This window comes from Populus nigra, chromosome 5, assembly GCF_951802175.1.
Source record: "Populus nigra chromosome 5, ddPopNigr1.1, whole genome shotgun sequence".
Classification (NCBI taxonomy): Eukaryota; Viridiplantae; Streptophyta; class Magnoliopsida; order Malpighiales; family Salicaceae; genus Populus; species Populus nigra.
This window is the reverse complement of record NC_084856.1, coordinates 6,755,873-6,782,592: the sequence shown is the minus strand read 5'-3', so window position 1 is coordinate 6,782,592 and position 26,720 is coordinate 6,755,873. Positions and strand designations below refer to the sequence as shown.

The 26,720-nt window shown below is 30.2% G+C and overlaps 1 protein-coding gene across 1 annotated transcript; it reads right to left on the bottom strand.

The window, feature by feature from the left end:
- Nucleotides 1–1,972: 1,972 nt before the first annotated feature.
- On the bottom strand, nucleotides 1,973–3,117 carry LOC133695345 (ethylene-responsive transcription factor ERF014-like). Its single transcript, XM_062117288.1, has one exon. It carries the CDS (start codon nucleotides 2,890–2,892, stop codon nucleotides 2,239–2,241), a length of 654 nt encoding a protein of 217 aa, XP_061973272.1. The 5' UTR covers nucleotides 2,893–3,117; the 3' UTR covers nucleotides 1,973–2,238.
- Between the last annotated feature and the right edge of the window lie 23,603 nt (nucleotides 3,118–26,720).

The window sequence follows — 26,720 nt, the reverse complement described above, 5'->3', positions numbered from 1 at the left end:
TTTTCTATATCGAGATATATTTTTTAATTGGTCACCGTGATGTTCGGGTGTGACATATGAGATTTGTTAATTTTATTTCATGACATGTGATCTAATTCGAGTTATCTATCATGAGTTAGGGATCTATTTTTTCTTTTAAATATGCATTCCGGACCCAAAAACTTACATTTAAATCTTTTTATAAGGTTATGAATTTTAAATCCTCCATTTGTAGACCATCCACACTCCATAATGCACTCCAATGTAAGATTATCTGTCAAACTAGCTGAATCTTGATCATTACATGATACAACATGTTTCTGTCATGCATGCAATAAACTACTTGCGTAATTCCACAAAAAATTAAGACCAGAATTTGATCAAGACAAAGTGCATTATGCATGGCAATCACCCTTTCGTGTGAAACAAACTGTGGGCAACAATAATAAATAAAGAGATGCTTTGTGGAACACATGAGGTGTTGTGGCTTTGCAACAATGGAATTGTCATGTTGCAGTATCTTCCGTGTACTCAAATTAGACGACGACAATATACTGCTTCTGTGGGACCGTAATCCAATATGGCCCAGCCATGGCACGCCTAAATGGCCAAAACCTTGATGTTCTAGCTCAACGACGAAGTAACATGGCCCATTGTGAGCACACCTTCAAGAGACCAGATACAGTGTAGAAAACTATAGATGGAAACAATTAAGCATGGGACCCCATAGCAAAAGAGAACAGGTCATGTGCAATCTTGGCTTTCAGACAATGAATGCTCCAGATTGTATGCGACTAGGAGGTTCGGAAAATGGACAAAATAACAATAAATTGGTCAATCTATCTTCCTGAACCTGTTGTAGAGAATTGATTGGACTTATGTATATACTTATACTTATATATATATATATATATATATATATTATTTCAATATTAAATTGGATATCCAAAACATGATATATATATTATGTCAATATTAAAATATGCATATATTATATTATATTAAAAAAATTTAAATATTCTATAAATATATTTATATAATATAAATATGTATTTTGAATTAATTTTAAGCGATGTCGTATACCTTATCCATTATTCATTAATTTTAAAATTACATATCTATTCAGGCCGGTCGAATTCATATCTATAAAATTCATATTAAATTCTCCTTTTTTAATTGTTTATCATGAGCCTAACGGGCATTTTAAGATAAGATTTCACACAGCAAACGTCGATGTTTATATCAAACAAGTCATAATTAATATAGTTATATTAACCAAAAAAATAACTAGCCTCTTCATTTATTTATTTTTTTCATTTTTCTTCAAAAAAGAAAAAGAAAAAGGAGGATATGCATGTGCAATGTTTGAAATACTGATCGATCGATCAATCTTCCCTGCCTTGCTTTGTTCTTTTGTTGGGTTGATAAAACACAATTAATGCCCAAGATTGGCTCATATTGTTTAATATGATTTGCAGATAAAAAGGAACATAGCGTATACTACACCTAAATCTAAATCTTTTCTTAGATTTACATGTTGGTATCGAAGCAGTAAGAATTGCCAACATTACCAATTAAGGCTACTGAATTAAAAATAAAAACTCTTAGCAGATGGTTTCAAGTTTCCATACCCTTTGAACTTTGTTCCCAGAGAGAGGCATTTCTGACAGTGCTTTCATCAAACAAAAGAGCTTTTGGAGCTTCACTCTGGCCAAAGGAGCACGAAATTTTAATTGCTTTAAAATAATGCATCTAATTAGGAACCTGTTGAGAAAAAAAGACACAAGGCCTCGTTGGCTGCAGTTGAAACGCAATTTTATTATTATTATTTTTTATTTTAAATTAATTTTTTAATAACTTTATATCGTTTTGATTTGTAAATATTAAAAATTAATATATTTCAAAATAAAAAATATTTTAAAACATAATTTCTACCATATACTTAGATCCAAGAAAATAAAAAAATTTATCATCCCTTTATTCCACTGCTACATTAATAAAAGAAAATTAATAATTATTGCATGTAACACACTTTAAATAATTAATACTACATAAATTCAATATCAAAGACCCACATGAGATGGTCCAAAAAAATGTTCAACTTCCCCATGTGAGTCTCTTTCTCCTAACTCGATAGACTAATTATACAATAACTTTAGGTCACTGTCAGTAATGCCTCCAGGCAACAATGGAAGAACAAATCAAATATTATAGATGAACAAAAGAATGATATGGGTTTGGCTTGATCTTGGATTAGAACTATTCAGCAAAGCTCCATAGACGAAGATCCCCTTCGTATAAATCATCGATCATTGGTGGATTGAATGAGACCCAATTGAGATCAAGATACTTTGGTGATTGTAAGCCATCAAAATTGTACCAAGAATCTAGCATTGAAACTGGTTCACTGTTGGTCTCAAAAGATTCCATCAGTGATATATAATCATCAAGCTGAATATCGGACGGCGAGGAAACCACTGATGGGGGTGATGAGATTGACGAGGAGGAGGAGGAGGAACAAGGAAGAGGAGGTGATGATGATTGTGGGGTGGTGGGATTGTCTACAAAACTATTAGCGGCAGCTGCAGCCGCTCTTTGAATGGACTTTGGGGACATAACAGTGTCAGGAATGTAATGCGAGGAAGTAATAGGAAAGTTGAGAGCGGCTGCGGAGCCCTTGAGACAAAAAAGTGCAGCATCATAGGCTCTAGCAGCAGCTTCAGGAGTTGAATAAGAGCCTAACCATATTCTTGTTTTTTGATTTGGTGCCCTTATCTCTGACACCCATGAGCCCCAACTTCTCATTCTAACTCCCTTGTATTTCCTCTTCTTGCATGCTGACGGTGAAGGCGTTGATGATATGGCCACTGGTTTTGAAGCCTCTGACTGGATTCTGTGCTCGCTCTTCACCATTGTTAGATAGAGCAATATAGATTTTGCAACCTTCAAAAACCAAATGCTCTCTGAACCAATAAAAAGTTTGGAAAGGATCGGTGTGTGGCTTTGCCGAAGGATGATGAATGTTTTGGCGAGGAAAAGGGTTTGAAGGAGACTTCTGTTTTACTCTAAGGGTAACTTCTTGTTCTTTTGAAAGCGAGGCAAGGAATAATGAAATGAAGTAAAAGTGTGGAAACAGAAGTTGGTATTTATAGATGGTGGGGGCTTGAGTTTCCAGGTTCAGCAGATCCCTCTAGTCAAGGAACAGTACGTTACACACATGAATATGAAATGGGTGACAGATAATTTCAAGCTTATAAAAATAGAAATAAGTGTCCCTCTTGATTTTCTCGAAAATGACCTGTCTGTCCAGCCATTGTCAAAACCACACCAGATCATTAATATTCATACGCGTAAAAAGAACACAATGAAGAGAAATATTGTTGATCAAGTACCTGTAAAACAAAATTTAATAATTAGCAAGAGTCTCCCCTTATATATAAAGAAGAGAAATTGGGTTACCAAATGTCTACTTGATGGCATGATAAATAAAAATTAACTTCAAATCAAGTTATTTATCTTCAGAAAATCAATATTACAGCTAGATAGTTTTGGAAATGGTCAAATTATTTACACTATACATATCGAAAAGAACATGGAGTCCTTTATCAATTATTTCTAGCAGTGTGGCGTGCTGTGACGTCCCAAGAGTTAACAATTTCTTTCAAAGATCAATAATACAGTTTTTATGACTTTTTGGCTGGAAGTTTACCGCCAGTAATTTAATTTTTCCATAGACAAACTACGCAGTAACTTCGAGAAGAAAAGGCATCGATGAATCCAGGCATCTAGCAGACTACAAACCCACATGCACCAATCAGAAACCAGCATGGAAAGGCTAGTAAAATTAAAGCCCTTGATCTAGATCAGTAATCTAATGACTTCCATAGCAAGTCACCCCTACGGTTCGATCCTAACCCAGTTGACACCCAGAGAATCAGATCAAATGAATTAAAATAAAAAGGTCAAGGGCAAATATGTACTTCCCACACAGCATTCTGTATCAAAATTTAGGCGTCCGAATTAAAAAGAAAAATATGTGTACTAAGTTGATAATATATTATACATTAGTAATATCAAAACATAGGATTCTGTCCGAGAGGCAACTTCCAGGATCTTCAAGTACTGATGCTTTAAGTTATTATTACTGGCTTTTGTGGTTGGCTGTGATGAACAGAAAAATGAAACTTAACACGCGTAGTCTAACAGTAACACTTGGGATGTGATTGCCTCAGCGAAGAACTCAGACATCAGACCCAGCTGTTGCTCCTCTGTCATGCAAGCTCTAGAACCGCGTCGTGCAAATTGCCCTCTAAATCTCAAAAAAAGTGTTTACTAAAGTAATGCGTGGCAATAAATTATAGACATACCCCATCTCAACCGTTTTGCGGCTTTTTGCTTAGCTGCAGCTGACGCTTGCAAGGCTTGACTTTAAGTAAATCACATTAATTACTATGTTTTTTTTTTTCTGGAGAAATTCTATGTGATTCTGTATTATTGAAGGAAAGCTACATTTATTTCTACATCGCCTCCTACATTTTTGCTGATTTCTACATTGTCTCCTGATTATCTTGCAAGGCTTGACTTTAAGTAAATCACATTAATTACTATGGTTTTTTTTTTTCCTGGAGAAACTCTATGTGATTCTGTATTATCGAAGGAAAGCTACATTGATTTCTACATTGCCTTCTACATTATTGCTGATTTCTACATTGTATCCTATATTATTGTTGTTGCTCCTCCAATGTTGTCGAATCTTCCTTTTTCTGTATTCTTATTGCTGTTGTCGTGTAAATAATTGATAGAATCATTACGAGTATATATATGATTAAGATATACTTTGATATGCCCAGATTACATGAGATTGATTAGCACCTTTACTATTTTTAATAGTTATGCTCTTTAATTATATGTAAGGCATTCCGTTGTAACAAATATTATTCATCAGAAATAACAAAAAACTTTCCTTTATTTTTTCATGTTATCAGAGATGGTTCTTATTGCTCTGTTGTTCGTTTAAAATTCCCTATGAAAGACTCTTTTAAATCCGAAGGTGCCAATAACACCAATAGATCATCTAATATTTTGGAAGGAGAACCAAATCCTAATCAACGTCTAGGCTCAGTATTGTTAAATGAATTTAACTATCTTTCTTTGATCAAAAGTTGTGACGATTGCTCTTGATGGAAGATCAAAACTTGGCAATGTCAATGACCATATTATACTCCTGATCTTTCTTCACAACCCTATAAAGCTTTGCAGTGCAAGGATCAACTTGACATGTCCTAGCTACACAACTCTATGGCGAATCATATTGCTGAAATATTCAGCTACTTAGAATCCTCATTGGAACTATAAAAGGTTGTGAAAGAAATATATGGAAATCAAAACAATGTGGCTTATGTTTTCCAAATCAAAAGAGATCTTACTAATCTGCTGCAAGATGACAATATTTACGTTCAGTTGCTTAGGACTCTGATAAGTATGTGGAGTGAACTTGCATTGTATCATCCTCACACTATTGATGCAGCCGTATTGAAGAAACAAGAAAAGGAAGACAAGATTGTTCAATTATTAGCTAGTCTTGATCCAGACTATGGAGATCTTCGCAGTCCGATTCTTATGAATCCTAATCTTACATCTCTTACTAGTGTGTGCACATTATAGTTCAATAAGAAAAAACTCGCGGGAAAGTCATGAATCCGAAGCTTAAAATCTCTTTATCAGAAACTTATGCCTATGTTGTTAATAAACCGATGAAAAATAATAGACCTTATAAAGGGAAATGACCAGATTTGAAGTGCCATAATTGTCATAATCTTGGTCATTCTATCAAGCGGTGTTGGATATTTCATTCAGAGATGAAGCCAAATTTTAAAAAGGAGAAAAGACCTAAAAAAACGTTAGAATATAAGGTTTATGTTGTTGTTCACTCTATTAATTCCCTTCCTAGTAATGTTGAGAATTTTTCTACCAATTTATCAGTTCTTCTTAATGACTTTGCCGCCTATCTTTAGGAGAAGGATGATATTGCCTTGACAACTTTTGGTTTTGATTTTATAGCTCTTCTTGGTAGGTTTGTTGGTTTCCTAGCAGACTCTATTCACCTATCATAAGAGAATACAAACGTCTTGCAGAAACAACCACATAACTTATCACATTTTAGGGTATTTGGCTACACTTATTTTGTGCATACATAAGCTTCACACTAGGACAAGCTTGATCCAAGGGCTGTTAATTCTGTTTTCTTAGGATATTCCTCAACAAAGAAAGGATATAAATATTATCATCGTCCCTCTAGAAGGTTATTTATATCAAGAGATGTGCAGTTTGAGTAAGGAACTTCATACTTTGATGACATGAAGTAGCAAACAGCCTTAAAAAAGTTGTTTCCTCTACCTTGTCCAGCCTCTACAAACTTTTTTGCATCTTTAGAGATACTTCCTACTGCCAGCAACCCTTATTCATTTTCTGGTCATATGTTTACTAGTGAAGGGAATGTCAGTCCTATTATTTCAGATTCTTCAAATAGTCATGGAGATTCTGAAACTAGCAACAACAACAATCACGATAAAAATTTATCTATATTAGTTGCAGATATGCCTTCCAACTCAAGGGCTGTCAATCTTATTATCAATGATTTTGAGGGAGATTCTCATAAGTCTCCTATGCCACAACTTTATATAAATCTAATTCGTAATCATGTTCCCTCAAGAAAGTTGCAAGATTTTGTCATTTATACAATAAGACATCCTATCTCTAATTTCCTTACATATCAATGTCCCTTATCTACTCATATTGTTTTTCTCACTGATATCTCTAACATCCATGAGCCATAAAATTTTTAGGAAGCCAATCCTCAGGTTGAATGGAGACAAGCTATGCATGATGAGCTGTAAGCTCTTGATTAGAATAAAACCTAAAGCATTATCAAACTTCTCCAAAGAAAACATGTTGTTGGCAACCGGTGGGTTTATAAGACCAAATTTAACTTTGATAGATTTGTTGATAGACACAAGACATGTCTTGTAGCTTAGGGATATACTTAAACCTTTAGCGTAAATTACAAGAAAACTTTCTCTTCTGTTGCAAAGATGAATATTGTCTGTGTTATGCTATCAATTGTCATGAATAATGGGTGGTTAATGTGTCAGATAGATGTCAATAATACCTTATTGAATGGGGACCTTGAAGAAGAAGTCTACACGAAGTTTCCCTTGGTCACCCTTAAAGTTTAAATCCTACCTTAATGTGTTAGCTTCACAAATCCATTCATGCATTGAAGCAATTTCCATGTGCTTGGCATGCTCAATTGAGTGTTGTTCTTGAAGAAATTAGTTTCAAAAGAAATAATGCCAACTCCTCTTTGTTTGTTCGTCTCAAAGCAAAGGAGAAATTATTGGTTCGTATCTATGTTGATGACCTTATTATTACAAGAAATAATGGTGAAATGATATCTTGTCTCAAAACTACTTTGCAACATCATTTTCCCATTAAGGATCTTAACAATTTAAAGTATTTTCTTGGGATTAAAATAGTTGTTTCTTATAAAAGGTTATTCTTTAACCAACACAAGTATGTTATTGACTTGCTTAAAGATGCTGAGATGATGGATGTCAAACCTGGGAACCCTACTCCATTGAATAGTAAGTTGAAGTTTAAAACAACTAGCGAACATCTTGTTAGCAAGGTCATTTATCTTACTATTGCACGACCTGATATCACCTGCGCAGTTAGTCTTATTAGTCAGTTTATGCATGTTCCAACAATCTTTCATTTTAGTCTTGTCATGTGAATTATGTGCTATCTAAAAGGTTCTATTAGATGTGGAATTGTTATGACTAATAATGATCATACTGAAATCACTTGATATAGTGATTCAGATTTGGTTGGCAATGCTATGGATTACAAGTTAACCACTGGTTATTGTATATTTGTTGATAGTAATTAGGGGTGATCATTTTCAGTTCAGTTCGATTTTAAACAAAAAAAACTAACCAAATTAAAATTTATATTTTTATAAATTATAAATCGAACCGAACCGACTAACTGGCCATTTCAGTTTGATTCAATTCAATTTTTTTTCTTTCAAAACCGACTGGAATTGTTTCAACTATAAAAAAAAAGCTAATGGAGGATTTTGGTAAGTCAAAGGCTAAATTCAAGACCACAAAACAAGATTATGATGCTGGTTTTGTTAGAAAAACAAGATATTTTTCTAGCAGAGAAGGCGATAGTTGCAAGTAACTTCAAACAAGAGTTTATTGCCAAACTATAACAAATGAATAATTTCCAAGTGAAACTTCAGCTAAAAAACCAGTAGAAGACAACAAAAGGCAACAAGAAAATACTTTCCTTGCTCGAAAACCAAGTTGTTCCTCCTTTGTAAGTCCAATGAACCAACAACCTTCAGACACACAAAGCTGATGAGAAATTCAACATTAAACCAAGTTGTGGAAACCAAAACATATTTTTAGGAGAAAGTATTCTTCTATCTATTCACAAACAATTCAAGCAACCCATTAAAAAAAAACATTTAAAACCCAGATCGATTTTCTCAATGAATACGAGCAAGGTTTGAATTGGGGTTGAAACTTGAAATTGAATCGGTCCGATTAGGTTTGGTTCAATCGGTTTCAGACTTTTAAAACCGAACCAGATTTTTTTTAATTTTCTAATCGGTTGATTCAGTTTTTTTTCCCAGTTTAGTTTTTTCGATAATTTTTATTTTATTTTCTCAGTTTAATCGGGTTTTTGGTTTTTTTTTTATCATCCCTAGGGGTAATCTAAAGATTTTGTTTTTTAAATTGTTAAATAGATACAAAAATATTTTGATGAGTTTTTTTTATGAAGAAAATTTTTACAACATATTATTTATAATTATCCCTAATTTGTTTTCCTACGTGGTAAATCACCATTATCACCACCAGTTAAGTGTCATATATGCGGGCAATATTTACTTAAAAATGGTGGTAGAATGAGCATGACTGATGATGTTAAATTAATGTCGAGTCATTTCATGCTAGTCAGAATATTTTGTTTTTTGCAATAATTGAGTATTTTAGAACCGAATTACATATTAAAATTGAAACTAAATCTTCCTTTACAACATTTAACAGTTTTACCGATGGAATATTTCCATCAATGTGAGATTACCAATCTGTCAGTGAAAATTTTACTGACTAATTCATCAATGGAATACATTTTTCGGAATAACATTCATCTGTATTTTCATCATCTATCACTAATTATGTCGGTAAAAAAATATAAAATCAATGATTTTACAAACGGAAAATACGCGCAAAAAAAATTCTCGCTTCATTTTGTCGATATTTTCCCCGGGAAAATTGTCATATAACCAAAAAAATATCGTATGCAATTCCGTCAGTGATTATTTAAAAATATATTTTTAAAAAATATATTTAACAAAACTAGGAAATAATTAAATTAATATAATTCAACACTCATAATACTTAGAATTGAGTTGCTTGGAAAAAAAGAGAAGAAAATCAACTCAAAAAATTTGCAACAAATAAATAACACAATAAAATAAAAACAACAACAACATTGATCTCATATGAAAAAAAATCCTACAACAATATTTGTACAATTATTAAGAACATAAAAATTTTAAAATAAAATAAATATATATATATATATATATTGAAAAAAAACACAAAAAAAGAAAAAAAAGAAAAATCTTACCTTAATGTAGTTGCGAGTGAAGCTGAGAAGAGAAAAAAAAATTCATAAAGTATATTAATTAAAAAAAATCCAAGAGGAGAAAAGAAAAAAAGAGAAAAAGACATATATGAGAGTTGAGGAGAGGAGAGAAGAGAAGAGAGAGAAAGAAAGAGATGTTGATGTTTTTTACATAAGAGGAAGAAGAAGAGCAGGCTTGTCTGTTGTGAAATAAGAGATTCTATTTATTGGGGTATTTTATCAATGGTTTTATTGACGGATAATTAAATATTAATATGTCTAATCATTCCGTCGGTAATTCCGTTTTTAATATTTAATTTAAAATTTAAATTTAATTAAAAAATTTCAAAAACCACCAAATATCACTGACGAATTTTTCAATCCATCGGTGATTCTGTCTGTAATATTAAATTTAAATTTTCAATTTACTCAAAAAAATTCAGAAACCTGCCAAATAACACCAACGACTTTTCATTTTGTCAGTGATTTTGTCTGTAAAGAACAGTAATTGATAGTGCAATTAGAAAGTGAACAATTCCAGTGCTTTTTGAAAAATACCGACAGATTGTTCCTCCGTCGGTAATTGTGTTTGTAATTGACATGATAAACAGTGTCAAGAAGAAGTGAACACTTTACTGACGAATAAATGACATGTCATCATATTTTTTGGCTTTGTTATAATTCTTTTTTTCCCACTGTAATATATACCGAGGGAATATTTTCGTCGATAAAATTCACTATAATTTATTGACGAAAATATTTCATCAATATTTATGTTTGTATTTATTAATTCTCTTTGTAGTGTTATTTTAAAATGATTCTTCGAACACATCCTCTTTGTATTGGTTTTCAGAAAAATAATTTTTTATGATAATAGTCTCAAAGTTCAGATTTAGAAAATGAAGAAAGTAAACATTAATTTTAGCCAACTCACATACCCCCCAGGCTAACAGTAATAATCAACAATTCGTGATCATCTCTAGGTATACTGCTTATATTAATACAAAGCTTGTATTAAAGCATTAGAACATCGTGGTTAATAATACCATGTCATTTATAATATCTTTTTCTACATTAAAGTCTTAGAGACTAATTAATACTTTAATTTTTGAAAAAAAAAAAGAATTAGAAAAGAGAATGTTGGAGCTTCATATTCAAATACAATATTTTTCCATTCAAAAAATTGAAAAACTAGTTTTTTTTTAAAAAAATTTATACTGAGTTTTAAAATACATTTTAGATATTTTCTATAACTTTTCTATAAGAGTAAAAAGCTAAAATAATAACTAGTACAATATATATATATATATATATATATATATATATGGACGCACTTTTAACAGTAATTAATAGCATCTCTCCTCTGTTTATTGTGGAAGGTCGTAGGTAATTAACTGACAAAATAAAGAGATGAAATACCTGTGTAATGCAATTATAATCTTTCAAGCCCATCACTCGTATGTTGTCGGCAATATATATATTGAGAAGGATCGAGTTCTCCAATGAAAATTCATGTGTGAAAAGCAGAGTGTCGTCAATCCGTACTAAACCTCTCCATTTCCCTTTGGCTCGCATTAAAATAAAACCACAAAATCGCAATAGCAAGGCATCAGGAAGCTGACAGTACATGATATTTCTATACGCATCACATGTTCAGGCCACACTCTCTCTTTTGTTTATTTTCAATTTATCAGAAATCAAGGAGTCTGACAAATGGAAGGTCAGAAGGAAATTTCTTTAGAATTATGGGCAATGGCTCAACTTGGTTGACCTTCTTACACCACTTTGAGAGCACAAATGTTGTGATTCAAACTTGTTTTCCGACCATATGCAATACATCGAAGGCGGCTTTTGTTGAGGTTTTGGGCAGCAACCTATATTTGGAAGACCGTCACATGAGCTGGTTGCACTGTGAAACTACGAACTTCTAGACAAAAAGTCTTTAGATCGAGGAATCACGTCCGGTAGTTCATCATTTGTCCTCAACCACCCGAGACCATTGAAAAGGTTTGTTGTGAAAGGTGGAGAAATTGGACCAAGTGGGAACCTGGTCACTTCTGCGAAGTGGAAAATCAATCCGATTAGCAAGTATTGGATAAATTATCTCGTACAAGCGCAGGCATAAATATATAAACAATAGTAAGAAAAGATTGAATTGCAAACAATAACTTTAAATTTTCAGTCTAATATAATATTATTATGTTTAAAAGGTTTACAACTCTTAAAATCGGTTAAAAACTAACATCAATAAGGTAATAAAATCAAAATCCTTTAACACAAAGGACAATAACAGAAATTCCAAAATTAAACATAAAATCTAGAAAAATTAAAGAAAATAACAAAATTAACTCAAATAGTATCTTCGATGCCTAATTTAGTGGTTTTTCGGATGACTTAGGCCTCATGGATCTCCTGAAAAAAAAGTTAAACTTAATCCAATAGTCAAATCAAAAGTTATAATCTTTTATTGTCGCTATGTTGGTCTAGCGTGACTAGACTTCCTATAAGGATTAATGTTGTCCCACTACTCTATAAAAGAATTTGTTAGGTTATCCATATAGTCTGTTTATGATATATATCCATCTAGTTGTGGAAGATCCTCATTTATCTGCTTAGAACCTTTAATTTTTTTCTAGCCTAATTGCATCATTCTCCCTGAGTTGGAAGAGAAATCATCTTTGGGTTTTATTTTTTTCCAAATAAAGTGTTAACTGTTGCACATTAAAGACATTTAAAGTTCAAATGACTAAGAATGTGAAGTTTGTAAGAATTGTCATTTATCTTCTGCAACACCTCATAAATCCCTATAGTCCTTTCCTTTAGCTTGATTTACTCTCCCATTGGAAACATATCATGAGTGAGAATTGGCCATATAAGATCAACTGCCTCAAACACCACCTTTTTGCAATGAGTATAAGTTATGACCTTGTATATGCATTATTGTTTGTAATTATTTTCTTAACCTGCTTATGAATGCCCTCTAAATAATCTACCATACCTTCAACTTAGATGCTCAGTTGTCCGATATAAGGAACACGTAGTAGGGTTTTGTTTGCAAATGATCTCGAATATACTCAGTTGGACGACTCAATTCCAAGACCTGTTATAAGAAAATTCTGCTTATGGCAAGGCCATATCCCACTATTTTGACTTGTCTTTTATCAAACTTCGCATCAATATTATAAGGCTATAGTTAACCAACTTTATTTGTCCACCTCTTCGAAGATGATAATCATTGGTCAAATTTAACTAGGTGTCTAGCTTTCCCTACAAACTCTTTCAGAAGTTACTCATAAACTTCACATCTGTATCCAAAATAATAGACCTATAGATGCCAAGTACATGAACCACCTTATTAAAGTGAAGGTGGATTATCTATGATGCATCTATGATCTTTTGATATGATATGAAATGAGATATCTTTAAGAACCTATCCATGACAACAAAAACAAAATCCATAGCTTGTTGGGTGGAGGGTAAGCCCAACGCAAAATCCATATTAACATTCAGTAATGAATCATCAAGAACCGATAATGAGGTGTACAACCCAACATTTTTTTATTTATAAAAAAACCCTTTAGACCTTTGACAAACAATACATCTCTTCATAAAACTAGATACCTGACTTGACAACTTTGGATAATAATAACATGATGACACTAAGGCCAATGTTTTGTCATGCTCAAAGTGTCCCTTAAAATATAACTCGTGGATTATGTTCCGATAATAAGAAATCTAAAATACATAGTTGCAACACATGTAACAAATAATCATTCACAATTAAAAAGTTATTCCACTTACCTATATTTATCAACTATGCATAAATTAGCTCGAATGAAGAGTCACTTGAATATAGTTCTTAAAAGTATAAAATCTTAACACTAGAGAATGTATAGTACCAACTAGAGTAAGTGGTTTATTAAGCGCGTTAACCATTTTGTTAAGGTTGCCTGATTAGGGCCATAAAAAAAATCTACATAAAAGACACCCACTTAACATATCGATGACTCAACTTTTGTTGGTCATTTACATAATTTAGAGTTTCATGATTTGTGATGAGAATATAGTTCATCATTTAACTTGTTTGTCATTTATATACTTTAAAGGGAGGGGTTAAATTAATTAAATGTGAAATAATTAAGTTGAAAAGGATTATAAGGATAAAAAAAATAAAGTTGCAGTACACAAAATTATACAAGTAGGTCTATAATGAAAATTACATCCTAATTAGTTTTTTTTTTATATATATATATATATATATATAGAGAGAGAGAGAGAGAGAGAGAAAGAGCCCTTGGTTTGGCAATTTGGATGTTGATGGAAGTATAACTAAATGTCTTGATAGCAATCAAGTTTCACAAGCACAAATGCTAGTGTACAAAAAACTTAAATTAGTTACAAGAGATCAAATGCTACTAGTAATTTAGTATTAGTGAGGATGACAAGAGAAATAAGTTGGGTCTAGTAATATATATGGGTTTTAAGAATTTCATATTAGTTTTTCAATATTGCACATGTAATATTATTACATATAATAGGAAGAGAATTATTTGGCAAGCTAGTCAATCCTAACCGAGAATGATGAAAAGAAAAGAGACAGGTTGTCAAGCTAAACAAAAAAAAAAAACAATCAACCTAACCTATGTTCGATTAACAACCTAACATGCAATTCACCATACCAATATATGATTGACCAATCCCAACTTGTAGTCAATCAACCCAACATGCAGTTGATGTGAACCTCATGATCATATAGCTACATAACCCATAATAAAGATGATAACTTCCCTAATAAAGCTAAATAATTAGGTTTGGTTAAATTTTGACCCAAAGTTAACTTGTAACTAAGAACTCGAGGTATTGAATGATTGCGAATGACGTCATAAGGTTGGTTATACCTTGATATGTAAAATTTACTCTTTGTCCCAGTAAAGAAGAAGAAGTTTATAAAAGAAAAACTAAATTTCATTAATGTTTAAAGGCTACCAAAATTTACGGTAAAAATAAAACATAATATAGTCCTAAGATAATAACTTGAATGGTTTTATATTGAGTAGCAAACGAATAGGCCTTAACTAAAACTCAGGTAAGCACAAGCTTAAACATTGATTTTGAAAAGAAAAAAAAATAGTAATAAAAGCCCTAACACTAAAATATAATTATAAAAATAAATAAACCTTAAGCAATATTCAAATTAATACAAGTTATCAAAACAACCCTCAAAACCATATCTATTTGGATTGGATCCCTTATAGCTAGATTTAAACTTGTAGAAGAAAAGGAGTCATTGTGCCTTCTATTTTCCTTACTTGAAAGATGATGTCTTAAATGTTGAAATTTCTTTTTTTGTTTAGCTGAAAGTATGCTCTAAAAAATAAGAAGAAAAATGGATGAAATATCTCCTTTAAATAGCCTCCCATAATCTCCCTTTAAAATAAATAAATCTTTTAAAATAAGTAAAAGAACAACAAAACAATCCCAATCCTGATTTCCACCACATACATTCCATAATGAATATGGAATCCTTACAAACTATAGATAATAGTTGTTTCCATAGATGTCTTTTTATTTGATATGAAATCTTTGTAGAATAGATAATTCAATAACTACAACACATGTTGTTAAGAGTATTAAGGAATCCTTGTATTGATTGGAATCGATAAAACACAAGGAAATCATATTTCTCTAATTTTCACACATTCCTGATTCTCTCTCGTTTAGATGAATCAGTAGCCCTACCATATATCTATAGAAAATTACGAATGTCTACTTTCCAACCCATTTAGAATTTTAGTACAATTTCTTCTATATCTCTAGATATAGTCCAAACAGTAGACAAAGTTCCAGATAGTAAAATCTAACAAGATTTGTCTAGTAAGTTCGACCATCTAAAAGAAACCCTTAAATAACTCCAACTAACCTAAAATTTTAACCTAATATATAACAACATTTCTATAAACTCCTGTAAAAATTTAAACTTGATTCAATAATTGATTTGAAAGGTATGCTCGATAGCATAAAACTAGACAATAGAAAAGTTTACGCCAAAATTCAAATCTGACCTTTCTTCGATCGTATCAGTGATTAACCAAGCCCAACATCTATTTAGATTCGATCTAACATGTAATCAGTTAACCAACCTCCAGTCAAATTAGAAGAGGAGTTAAAGAGAAAAGGTGGGTTGGTCAAGCTAACCTTAATCTAAATTAAGCCTTGCGCTAGTCTAAACAACCTTTCTTTTTTAAAGCCCAACTAAATCCTTAACATCAAGCCTAAACCCAATAGAAAAGATAAACGAAGATAAAATGGAAATCAACCACCCAAATGGAGGTTTTCCTAAATGTTTTAGTTACAAGGCCTTTTAAGCCATTTAAGCTCTAGTGCAAGCCACCCCACTCCTCTAAAAACCACCATGTTATTCCTCAACAAGAGTGTCATTATTTATAGTGATTAATATGGGCGTTTACCTTTAACTTTTACAATACAAGTTAATTTTTCAATGATTAACAATAAAAAGAGACGACGTAACATTGCAAACTGGTGAAAGATAAGGAACACCATTCTAGGTAGTAGGTTTACCACCCTACAACAACAGTAGTTTTGTCACCCTATTCTCTTAGATTTGCCTAGCTAATCGGTATTATCCTTTACTTCTAAAACATTTATGAAAACAACTTCTTCCATTAACAACCAATCTATATATACTAGATAACTCAACCCATCACAGATACATACAACCCCTACTTATCCTCTCTACTTTCTTGTTTCTATTCCTCTCTTACCGAACTAATTTAAACATTAGAGAGTTTGTTTTACAGATAACACTAGCTTGTTTTTATTATCAGCCCAAGTCTATCTAAAGATTTTAGAGGCTTCATCAATATCCAATTACGAATAAGTTGAGAATAGGCAAAATAAATTATTATTAATCTATACCAATATTGAATTGCCATAACAAATAATTTCAACATAAATCTAGCAATCGATCTACCCCTAAAATATTCAATGGTCGAAGAAGTATATAAACTTAAAAGAAAGGTTAAAGTGAATTTTACGAATAAAGCATTTATTATATAATGGGTTTCAGGATTAATTGCAAAAGAGGCGTGGTATTGCCAGGTCTTTTATGAGTTGGTAACCTCGCCATATTTAGTACCTAGAGAGTTTTAAACCAGCATGATTTACCTTCATTGTGTGTCTCAAGCCCTACTTGAATTAATCACAGAAACTTTAATGGCTAGCACACCCAAATTAAATTAAATTAATTATCAAAGCCCTTTGTATAAAAGTAGTAATAATCAACTATGAAGGGTGTAACTCAACTGGTCAGGCTCTGGGTCTGTTTCCTAGAGGTCACCGGTAAGCAGGGGTGGAAGCAAAAGGGGGCAAGCAGGGGCCCGAACCCCCCTAACACATTTTAATTTTGTTTCATTACTGGGTAATGAAGTATGAGGAGGAGATATATTTTTTATTTTAAAGAGGTGCGCTTTAAATTAAGTGTGACTTTACTTTTGATTTCCTTTGAATTTACTGTTGACTTACATGGAAAGAAAACAATATAAAAGCATTACTTTGTGAAATAAAAAAACAGAGCAACTAATTTACTCTAATAAAAATCCTGCAACTGATCAAAAACACAAATAAAAACACAAATTACAAGCAAAATTTTTCTACAAAAAGATTGAAGCAGAGCCACAAATTAAATTATTTTTATCAAACAAAATAATATAACTTAAATTTAAAATCTATTTTTATTTTGTTTTGAGATGTTTGTTAATAATTTGATGAGTTTATATATATATAATTCTACCATTTTTGCTCCTTTTTTTTCTCAGATCTACTAGTTCTACCAATTATTTTTTGAATTCTTGTTATAATGATTTTTTTTCTAATTAATTAGATATATTTTATTGATTTGTTTTGATTATGCTTTGATTTTTTTTATGTTTTGTTTTTAGCAAAGCTACCAAAATTATTAATTTTTTCTTACAATATATGTTTTGATTTTAGGTTGAACCATGAACAAAATAAGAAGAATTGATTATTTTTTATAAAAAAAAGAAAAAACATTGATAACTCACAGCCTAGTGAACAAGCTTTTTCAGCGATGAAGATTGTTAAAATAAGACTTTGCAATCGGATGGAGGATGATTTTCTTACAAATTATTTGCTTGTCTATATAGAAAAAGAAATTGCTGAAAGATTCACAATTGATATGATAATCGATTATTTCTATTCTATGAAAGAACGACGACCACAATTAAAATAAATATGTATGAATTATTCTTGATTATTTTTTGTTTTATCTCAAAGTTTATCAAACATAAATAATGCTTCGCTTTAGCTAATGTTTCTTATATACTTTGTATGTTTATATTTGATAGGTATAAAGACCAACAACATTAAAGTGATGGATAAATTATGAAGATGAAATTAACTTCATTGTTTTGACTCAATTTGGTATTGCTCCAAACTTTTTACCTTATACAAAGGTCATTATATGTTTGTAGTAAGTTATTGAAATAAAACTAAATTATGCAGGTTTTGTTTTACAACTCATGTACAATAAATTAAAACAAATATTATATCTTGTTATATTAATTTTGGTCCCCTAACAAATATCATAGCTCTGCCCCTGAACTTCAAGGCCACTTGAGGTATATATGGTTATTAATTTCAAAGCTCATGGATTAGTTGAGATACACATAAACTAGCACTAACACCTACATTAACAATAATAATAGAAAAAAAGAAAGTCGTAATAATTGATATAGATTTTATGTATTGTTCCCTTAACGCAGCTTCTTCTTCTATTGTATCCAATATCTGCCATGTTAGATGTACTTGCAATTATGTTATCGAATGTAGGATCGATTGCTTAACTGGCACCGTACCTGTAACTTTCCGTACCTTCGCATATTTATGAGAGCAGCATGCAATAATGTAATCCAGTATTAAAAAATGGCTATTCGAGCCAGCAGGAAGGAGGACCAACCCAGTAGACGCCAAAAATCCAGATGGAAATATTCGACCATTGTCACTTCCCAGTGAATATAGGAAACATGCAGGCGATGGGGTTTCAGAGGAATGGGCGAAATTAGTGCAATGAAGGTTATTCAAAGATTGGAGCATGTTGGGGGATGAAGAGGCAAGATCCATTTGAATAAGGCTTTAAAAGAATCAAATCCTTGGTGTTTTTTTTCCCTAGATAAATGAAGCTTCGAGGAAAAAGCTTTATCAGGTTATCAATGGCAACAGCCATTATATTCATTGAATAGGCAGATAATTACTAGCTTGAGACAAGAGAGGAGAAAACAGTCGAGATAAAATTAACCTCGTTTATTTATAAAGACAATATCTTAAGGATGGTGTTTTGTCCCTCTAAAAAGGAAGGACAAAACAAGAACAAGGTTCAACTTTTTTCACAAATATCATCCTTTTAAGCATTTTCAAATATGTTTTAGTAAATGGAATTATATTAAAAGTTCGTTTTTTTTAATTCGATCAAATTAACATGAAAAAATCAACTGTTCAAAATAAATAATAAATTATTTTATATAATTCAATAATTTTAAACGATTATAAAATTGAATGAATTAGAGTAAATTAATTTTTTTATGAATTGAATAAAACTAATTAACTAAATAGTAATTTTATAATAAAAATAAGTATGAGAAGAAATTCTTAAACCAGATAAGTGAGTTTTTTAATGTTATGAAATAAAATGAATGTTATTATTAAAAACTTAATATAATAATTAAAACATATATAATATGGAAAAATACAAATTGGTTGTGTTCTAAAAAAATGGATTTAATAATGAAGAGGAGGGGATTGAATGATAACAAAAAAAAGTGCATTTGTAATAAAATTATTATCTTTTATTTTCAACTATGTTATATTTTAACTGTGTTGATGCAAATATTTTATTTGACATATAATTGGTTCAATTATTTATTTTATTATTAAATATATTTAAAAGACATGATTTAAAGATCAAGTAAATCACAATTCAATTATATTATCTTCTTATCAATGAATTATTTTCTTATGATGATTATAATTTACTTTTTAACATAATTTTGATGAATGGAGAAATTACTATTTTAAGTTAATTAAAACAAATCAATGCTCATTATAAATTAAAGTGAAAATAATGATCTATAAAATATAAAATATATTTTTCTATATTTTATTATATATTTTGTTGATCAATCAAATAGAATATGAAAGTACTTTTTTTTTTATTTTATATATCATTACCAAACAAAACTGTATCTCCTATTTCATCTCATTCTCTACATCTTATTTCTCTCCGTAACTTATGTTAAACGATAACTATGAAAAGCTGCATTAGTAATTAATACCTCATCAAACCCTTTATATGTGGTTGTAGCCTTCTTCTGAGCCAAATATATGATCCTGAGAATGACGTATACTTGTTGACCCAGCTCTTTTTTTTTTTTTGATTTACATGGGGTGTCCGGGCCAGCTTGCGCGCACCATGACTATTCCCCACGGCCCGCTGGACATCCTGCAAGCCCAGGAGCAGGTAAGGCACCGCGGGGGTAACAGGCGTGCACATAGAGGGTCGAATCCGGGACGGGGACGGAACAAGTCACACGATTGACCACAGCAGCTAGACCCTCAAGTGCGACCCAGCTCTTTGCTCTTTATGAGAGGTGTATACAAACATTTTGCATGCAACAGTAATCTTGGATAGATAGCTGTTTTGAAAAAAATTAATTTTTTTTTAAATTAATTTTTTTTAATATTTTTATATTATTTTGATATGTAAATATCAAAAATAATTTTTATATCAAATGGTTTCATACGATATGGAGAGTTCTATTTAGATTTTGTTTTACATTAAAATGCCGGAAAAAAATATGAGCTCATGAGGTTTTTGGTTTCTTGTTGATTTCGAGTTTTGGGACACTTTTTAAGGTTTTTTAAGCCATGGATTTATTTAACAAGATTTCTAAGGTTTTTTTTAAGAGTTTTTGGTCAAAATAGGTTGAAAAAGGATTTTGACTAAAAAAACCTTTATCCTTGATTTTCCGGTCATTACAGTGGCTAAAATTTGAGCACAGTTAAACAATGTGTTGTCTACCTCGAGAAACGACGCCTTGTATAACTCTATTTAAAAAAATTTATTATGGATGACATGTTTTCAACCCCATCTTCCAACAAAAAATATAAAAGCCCAAGCGTACGGGTCCTTACTAAATGGGTTAGGCTCGTTGGCTTTGCTTACTAGACCGACCAACACCTAGCCTACCAAACCTAGCAGCACCTGATTTTTTATATATTTTTTTATTTGTCTTTTTTATGTATTTTTTTCAAAATAAATGTTTAATTTATTTAAATTAATAATCCTTCTCTCTTTTATTTTGTTTGTTTATAATTTTTTAAATAGTAGTAATTTTTTTAATTATTTTGTATGCATTAAATTAATTTTTTGAACAAGCTATTCTAATCCTTTTATATTTTTTTTCTTTTTATGTTTTATATAAATAGAAAATATTTATTTTTTATAATATTTTTAATATATGTAACCTTACATGATATTTTTATTCTTTTTATTTTGTTCATTCAATTTCTTGTGTGTCTATTTTTATTATCATTTGATTAATTAAAAAATTAATTTTGATAAACAAAGTCATGAAACATAGTCGGTTTAAAATCTTATGTTGTAAGGCCAAATATTTTTATCTATAAATGTTTTTTTTTGTCATTTTCATCTTCATTTATCATTAATGATTTTTTGTTAATTTATTTGATTATATTTATGGATAAGTTTTTAAATTTACATTTTAATTTTTTTTTATGGATATAAACATGTTGAAAAAGGCTGGATATATAATTTTATTAGTAAAAATAATTATTTGACTTTGAGTGCAGGTGAAAGGGCTAGTCGTAAGTGATTGGACTTTGCATTATATGTTTGGACTGATTCTGAAGGCTAAAAAATGTCTTGGCATAAATTTTAGAGTTTTAAACTTTTAGATTGACTCAATTCCATGTTTGGACAGCCCACCACTCGTGATTTATGGATCTCTTGATTCCGAGTTTACCTAACTATAATAATAGTAATGTTTTGCACCATAAAATTTCACTACATAAAAATAACTAAAAGTAGAATCGATGTGGTACTTTTCACAAACTACTTTTCACCACAATAGTGCTTTGCTAATTGTTTTCTATAATTGTTTTCTATTTTTTATAAATTAAATCGTCCTTGAATTATTCTAAACAAAAATTATAATTAATTTTTTTTATAAATTATTTTTATTTAAAAAAAATATTTAAATTATCCTTAAAGTATTCTAAAAATAAATCATAATTAACTTTTTTAAAAAAATATATTTTTTATAAGCTTTTAGATCTAACAGTCATATCAGACCTAAACGAGTTGAGTTTAGCGGTCATGCTAAATTAATTTTTTATAATTTTTTATTAAAAAACATTTAAAATATTATTGAAATATCTAAACAGATATTCTAATTAATTTTTTTATTTTTTATATATCATCATTGAAATCAATTAGACTGTTTTAAGGTTGTTGGGAAAATTCTAGGATTTCTAAAAATTGGCTAGATGATTTTACCATAACGGTTAGGTTATTTTTCAAAATTGGTTAGACCAATTCATTTACTGAAAATTTTCTCATAAATGATTTTTCTAGATTAATTGTAAACTAGACTAAAAAGATATCTTCAAAACAATAAATAATTCATGGTCAACCACACAAACAAATTATTATTTCCTAATGCATCCAAGAGTGCCTCATGACTTTATTTTTCTTTTGAAATTAGATCTTGGGATCTTCAATCATCTAGATAAGGTTTCTATCCTAATAATCTTTCATCTTTAATGGATTTAATCTTATTCTCTTTGATAATCAATGATAAACTATACATAAGCTTTTTCATTAAACCTTTAGTAAACGGATCCGTAATATTATTTTTTTACCTTAATTAGTCAATAAAAATATTTTTATTCAAAAGCTAGCATTTAAAAACATTATATTTTTAATGTATATGTCTAGACTTACATTATACATGCTACTTTATGCTTATTTAATTAATGACTAGTTGCCATGATGAATACAGATCCTTGACACTAGCTTTAATCATCATGAAATATCTTTTAAAAAATTAAAAGTAAAAGGATGAAAATTAGTCAAAAAAATATATAAAATTTAAAAGATTCAATGAATCTAGATAGGTAAGGATCATGAGCTTAAAAAAATAAGTTTTATATAAAAAATTTATTTTACAATTAACTCAATTTGAAGTCGAGTTAAATACATGCATGTGAATTTAACACAAAACCCATATTACATAGATCATCTCTCATTTAAAAGCTACTAATCTATTTTTTACTTCTCAAATCACCTAGGTCATTTCTCAAAATAGATTACACCAATTCATTTACTAAAATTTTTCTCATGTTTTGTGTGTTTCGATCTAATTTCTTAGTTTTCTTATATTCTTTTGTGTTTGTTTAGGTTTTGCAGGTACGGAAATTAAACGTAAATTAGACTAAAAAGGTTAGGTCATATTATGTTATCTTCAAAACAATAAATGATTGGTGTTCAACCACACAAACAAATTATTATTTCCTAATGCATCCAAGAGTGCCTTGTTACTTCATTTTTCCTTTGAAGTTTGTAATATTTTAACATGGGAATAAAACTTTATAGGCTTCAAAATTTTATCGACCAAAATTTCTTTGAAATTATTTTTTTATTTATTAATATTTTATAATAAAACACTTATATTAAAGAATATTTTTCAATAAGATTTTAATTCCAAATATAAATGTATCTCAGTTTTTAATTCTACTTCAAATATCTCCATTAAACACGTAAAAACAATTTTCCAACATGTTCTTTATGATCGTCTTCACCATCATCAAGTACAAGAAAACTGATTATTTATGATGTTGTTTGTGTGATGGCCTTAAAGAGAAGCTCCAGGCGGCATTCTTGCTCTCTAGACCTCATTCCCTTCACGATGTTGATCTACAGGTAACCCCAATTGATTTCACTGCCCTCTTTTTTTTTCTTTTTTTTTTATCAGGTAAAGGATATCACCAGCAATCCTGAGTGGGAGGGGACTTGCCAGTATGAGATGCCGTTTTGGCCAGAGTAATCTCTGTTTATTAATTTCACCCATTTTTTAAAAAATAATTTTAAGCTTTATGTGTGTGGTGATTTTGTGATGTGTTTCTTGGTCCATATTACTCCAAATTGTGTGAAGTTTTGTTCATTGTGATTTTTGGACTATGGAAGGGACATAATATGTTGTCTTTATGTCCTCTTCGTTGAGTGGCCTTTGCAATAGAAGATTGAATATATAATCAAGTGCTCTGAAGATAATATTGATTCATAAAGTGTTGAGCTTATTGGAGAGACCGACGGAGAATTGCTCTCATGCCTAACTCTAGCATTTTGCCAACGGCAAATTATCGTGCTTGGAAGCTACTGTTTGTTAATAATTGCAGGTGCCACGACTTCGTTTCACTCCTATAGTTTCCTTCTCCTATCTTTTTCATCCCTTTAGTTTTATTATTTTTATTTTTAATCTATAACTTCATTACATTTATTTTTTGGTACTCATTTGAGATAAGAGAAAGAAAATCGCTGGAAGACAGGTGAAAAAAGAAAAAGTTGTTAGTTAGACCCATTTCAGATAACAAAAATGTATTAATTTTAGTGATTTTAGTATTAATGGGTTTCATTTGATAAGAAAAGTTCATTAAGATGTTGTTTGACCCTCATTTTGAAGGAAAAAAATAGATTTAAAAAGATAAAAAAAATTTCTAGTTTGATTTTGTATTTTTAGACCAATTTAGAGGCTTATTTGACTTAATAAATTAGTTTACCGAGGATATAAGAATTTTTATTTGATATATTTAGGTCAAAATAATTTTAAAATGAATTTTTTTATTCAAAAATTTGAATCTTGAGTTTTTAGCCACCTTTCAAGCGGTTAAAATTTAGAAAATTAGATAACGTGTCATCTGAAATGATAGACAATACGTTATGTTATATTAATTTTTTAAAAACATTAGGGGCAGACTAATGCGGAATCCTTGATCACGTGGTCAAGCAACCCCCAATGAAGTTGAAATACAAGTTGGAAAGTTAAAAATCAAGTTTGATAGAATCATAACTTAAAGATAACCTTGTAATTAAGAACCAAAAGTATTAGAATAAACTTAGATCTAGAGATAACCATATACATAAAAAACCTGAAGTATAAGAATGATGTCACGAAGTCAATTAATCTTTAATAAATCAAATAAACGATCTTTGTCCATGTAGAGAAAGGATGTTTTACCACAAACATTAAAGAAAAAAAATCATGTTTATTATTACCAAACCCGATTTAAAAATAATTGTTCAACATCAAATAAATAAAATGGGATAATAAAAAAGAAATCTTTATGTTAGAATTCCTTCACGTAGCTGAAATCTTCAAGCTCTTCTAAGTGATGTTTTGACTGAAATTTTTAGTGTAAAAATTCAACTAGAAAAGTTTGTTTTAATTGCTAGAATTTTCTTCTTTATATTATCTCCTCATAGTTTCCTTGGTTTGCTAGGAATACTTGCAAAATAAAAAAAAAACACTCAAGAGAAAAATTCCCTTTGATGTCGTTATATCAGGTCTTTATGGGATTTGAAATCCTTGTAAAGTATAGACTTTAATTTTTTAATAAATCTAAGTCATGTTAGGAACCCTTGTAGCCCATGCATATCCACAAATTTATAATTTAAATAAGCCTTGTTAATTTCTCATTGTTATCCAAAATTAACCTATTATAGATTCAGACTGATTAAGTTAGAAATAGTTAAGAAAAAATACTTTATCAAAATAAATCATTTACATGGCCGGCTCTTTCAAGCCCATACTAGTTGGCCCTCTTTTTATTGGTTCAAACACTTAAGCTTGGTTATTTTGCATTTATATTTTATGAATTTAGATTTAAATGCTTTAAAAAAACTTGACTTCGATTAATGTTTAATTTTTTTATGGTCTTCTAGTGTTTTTCTAGATTTTTATAAGAATATTAGCAATATTATTTTCAATTATTACACATCTAATATAAAAATTAAACTCATAAATATTCAATTTATGTTTTTTATTTTTTATAAATTTTATCATGTATGTGTTTTTTTCTTCAATCACAAACAAAATACTTAGACTTTATTTGAATATTTTTTTTGTTTTGGTTTGATATTAATATTATACTAGGTTTATTTTTTGAAAAATTGCTTACAATTAAAAAACATGTTTTCGGTAAAATAATCAAAAGATATTGGAGCCTCCTATAGTGTAATTATTTTTTCACTTTACCTCTTTGAAAAGTTATTATTTACATCTTAAATTTTAATAACTTTATAACGCTTTACATTTCATAAAAAAAAAATCAATAAAAAATATTAAATTAACTACATAATTATATTTAATTTAATAGTTAAAGAGCACTTACAATATTAATATTATAACTTTAGCATTGAACTAAAAAACACTAGCCACCATGTTTAACTTCTTCTTCCTTTTCTTTTCAATTCTCGATCTTCAGCAAACCCACAATCAATAATTGAATCCATTATTGCTTCTTCTTCGTCTTCTTTTTCTTCCTTTCTCCTTTTCAATCTTCAACAAAGTCAAAAGAAATAATTGAAGCCATTATTTTCTTTCTCTTTCTTCTTCCTTTTTCTTTTCAAATGCACAAAAAGCTTTGTCCAGAGGAACGTGCGGAGCTTTGTTTTGGGCCTCTTCTCATCCCCTCCAAACTTCTTTGATGGTTGTTTTGCAGGGGTTGAACAGCAACAGCAACACAGGCATTAAACAACTAGAGCAATCAATTTTAAGCATTCTAGGTCAAATGGGTATTTTTGGTTTTGAGATAAATAAAGCAAATTGCTGGAAGCAATTTCATGGAGAAGAGCTTTTTCTTAGCAAATCTCCTATTCCAATCAAATAACTGAAAGAAAATACCATCACAACCACCAGGCCTATGAGCCT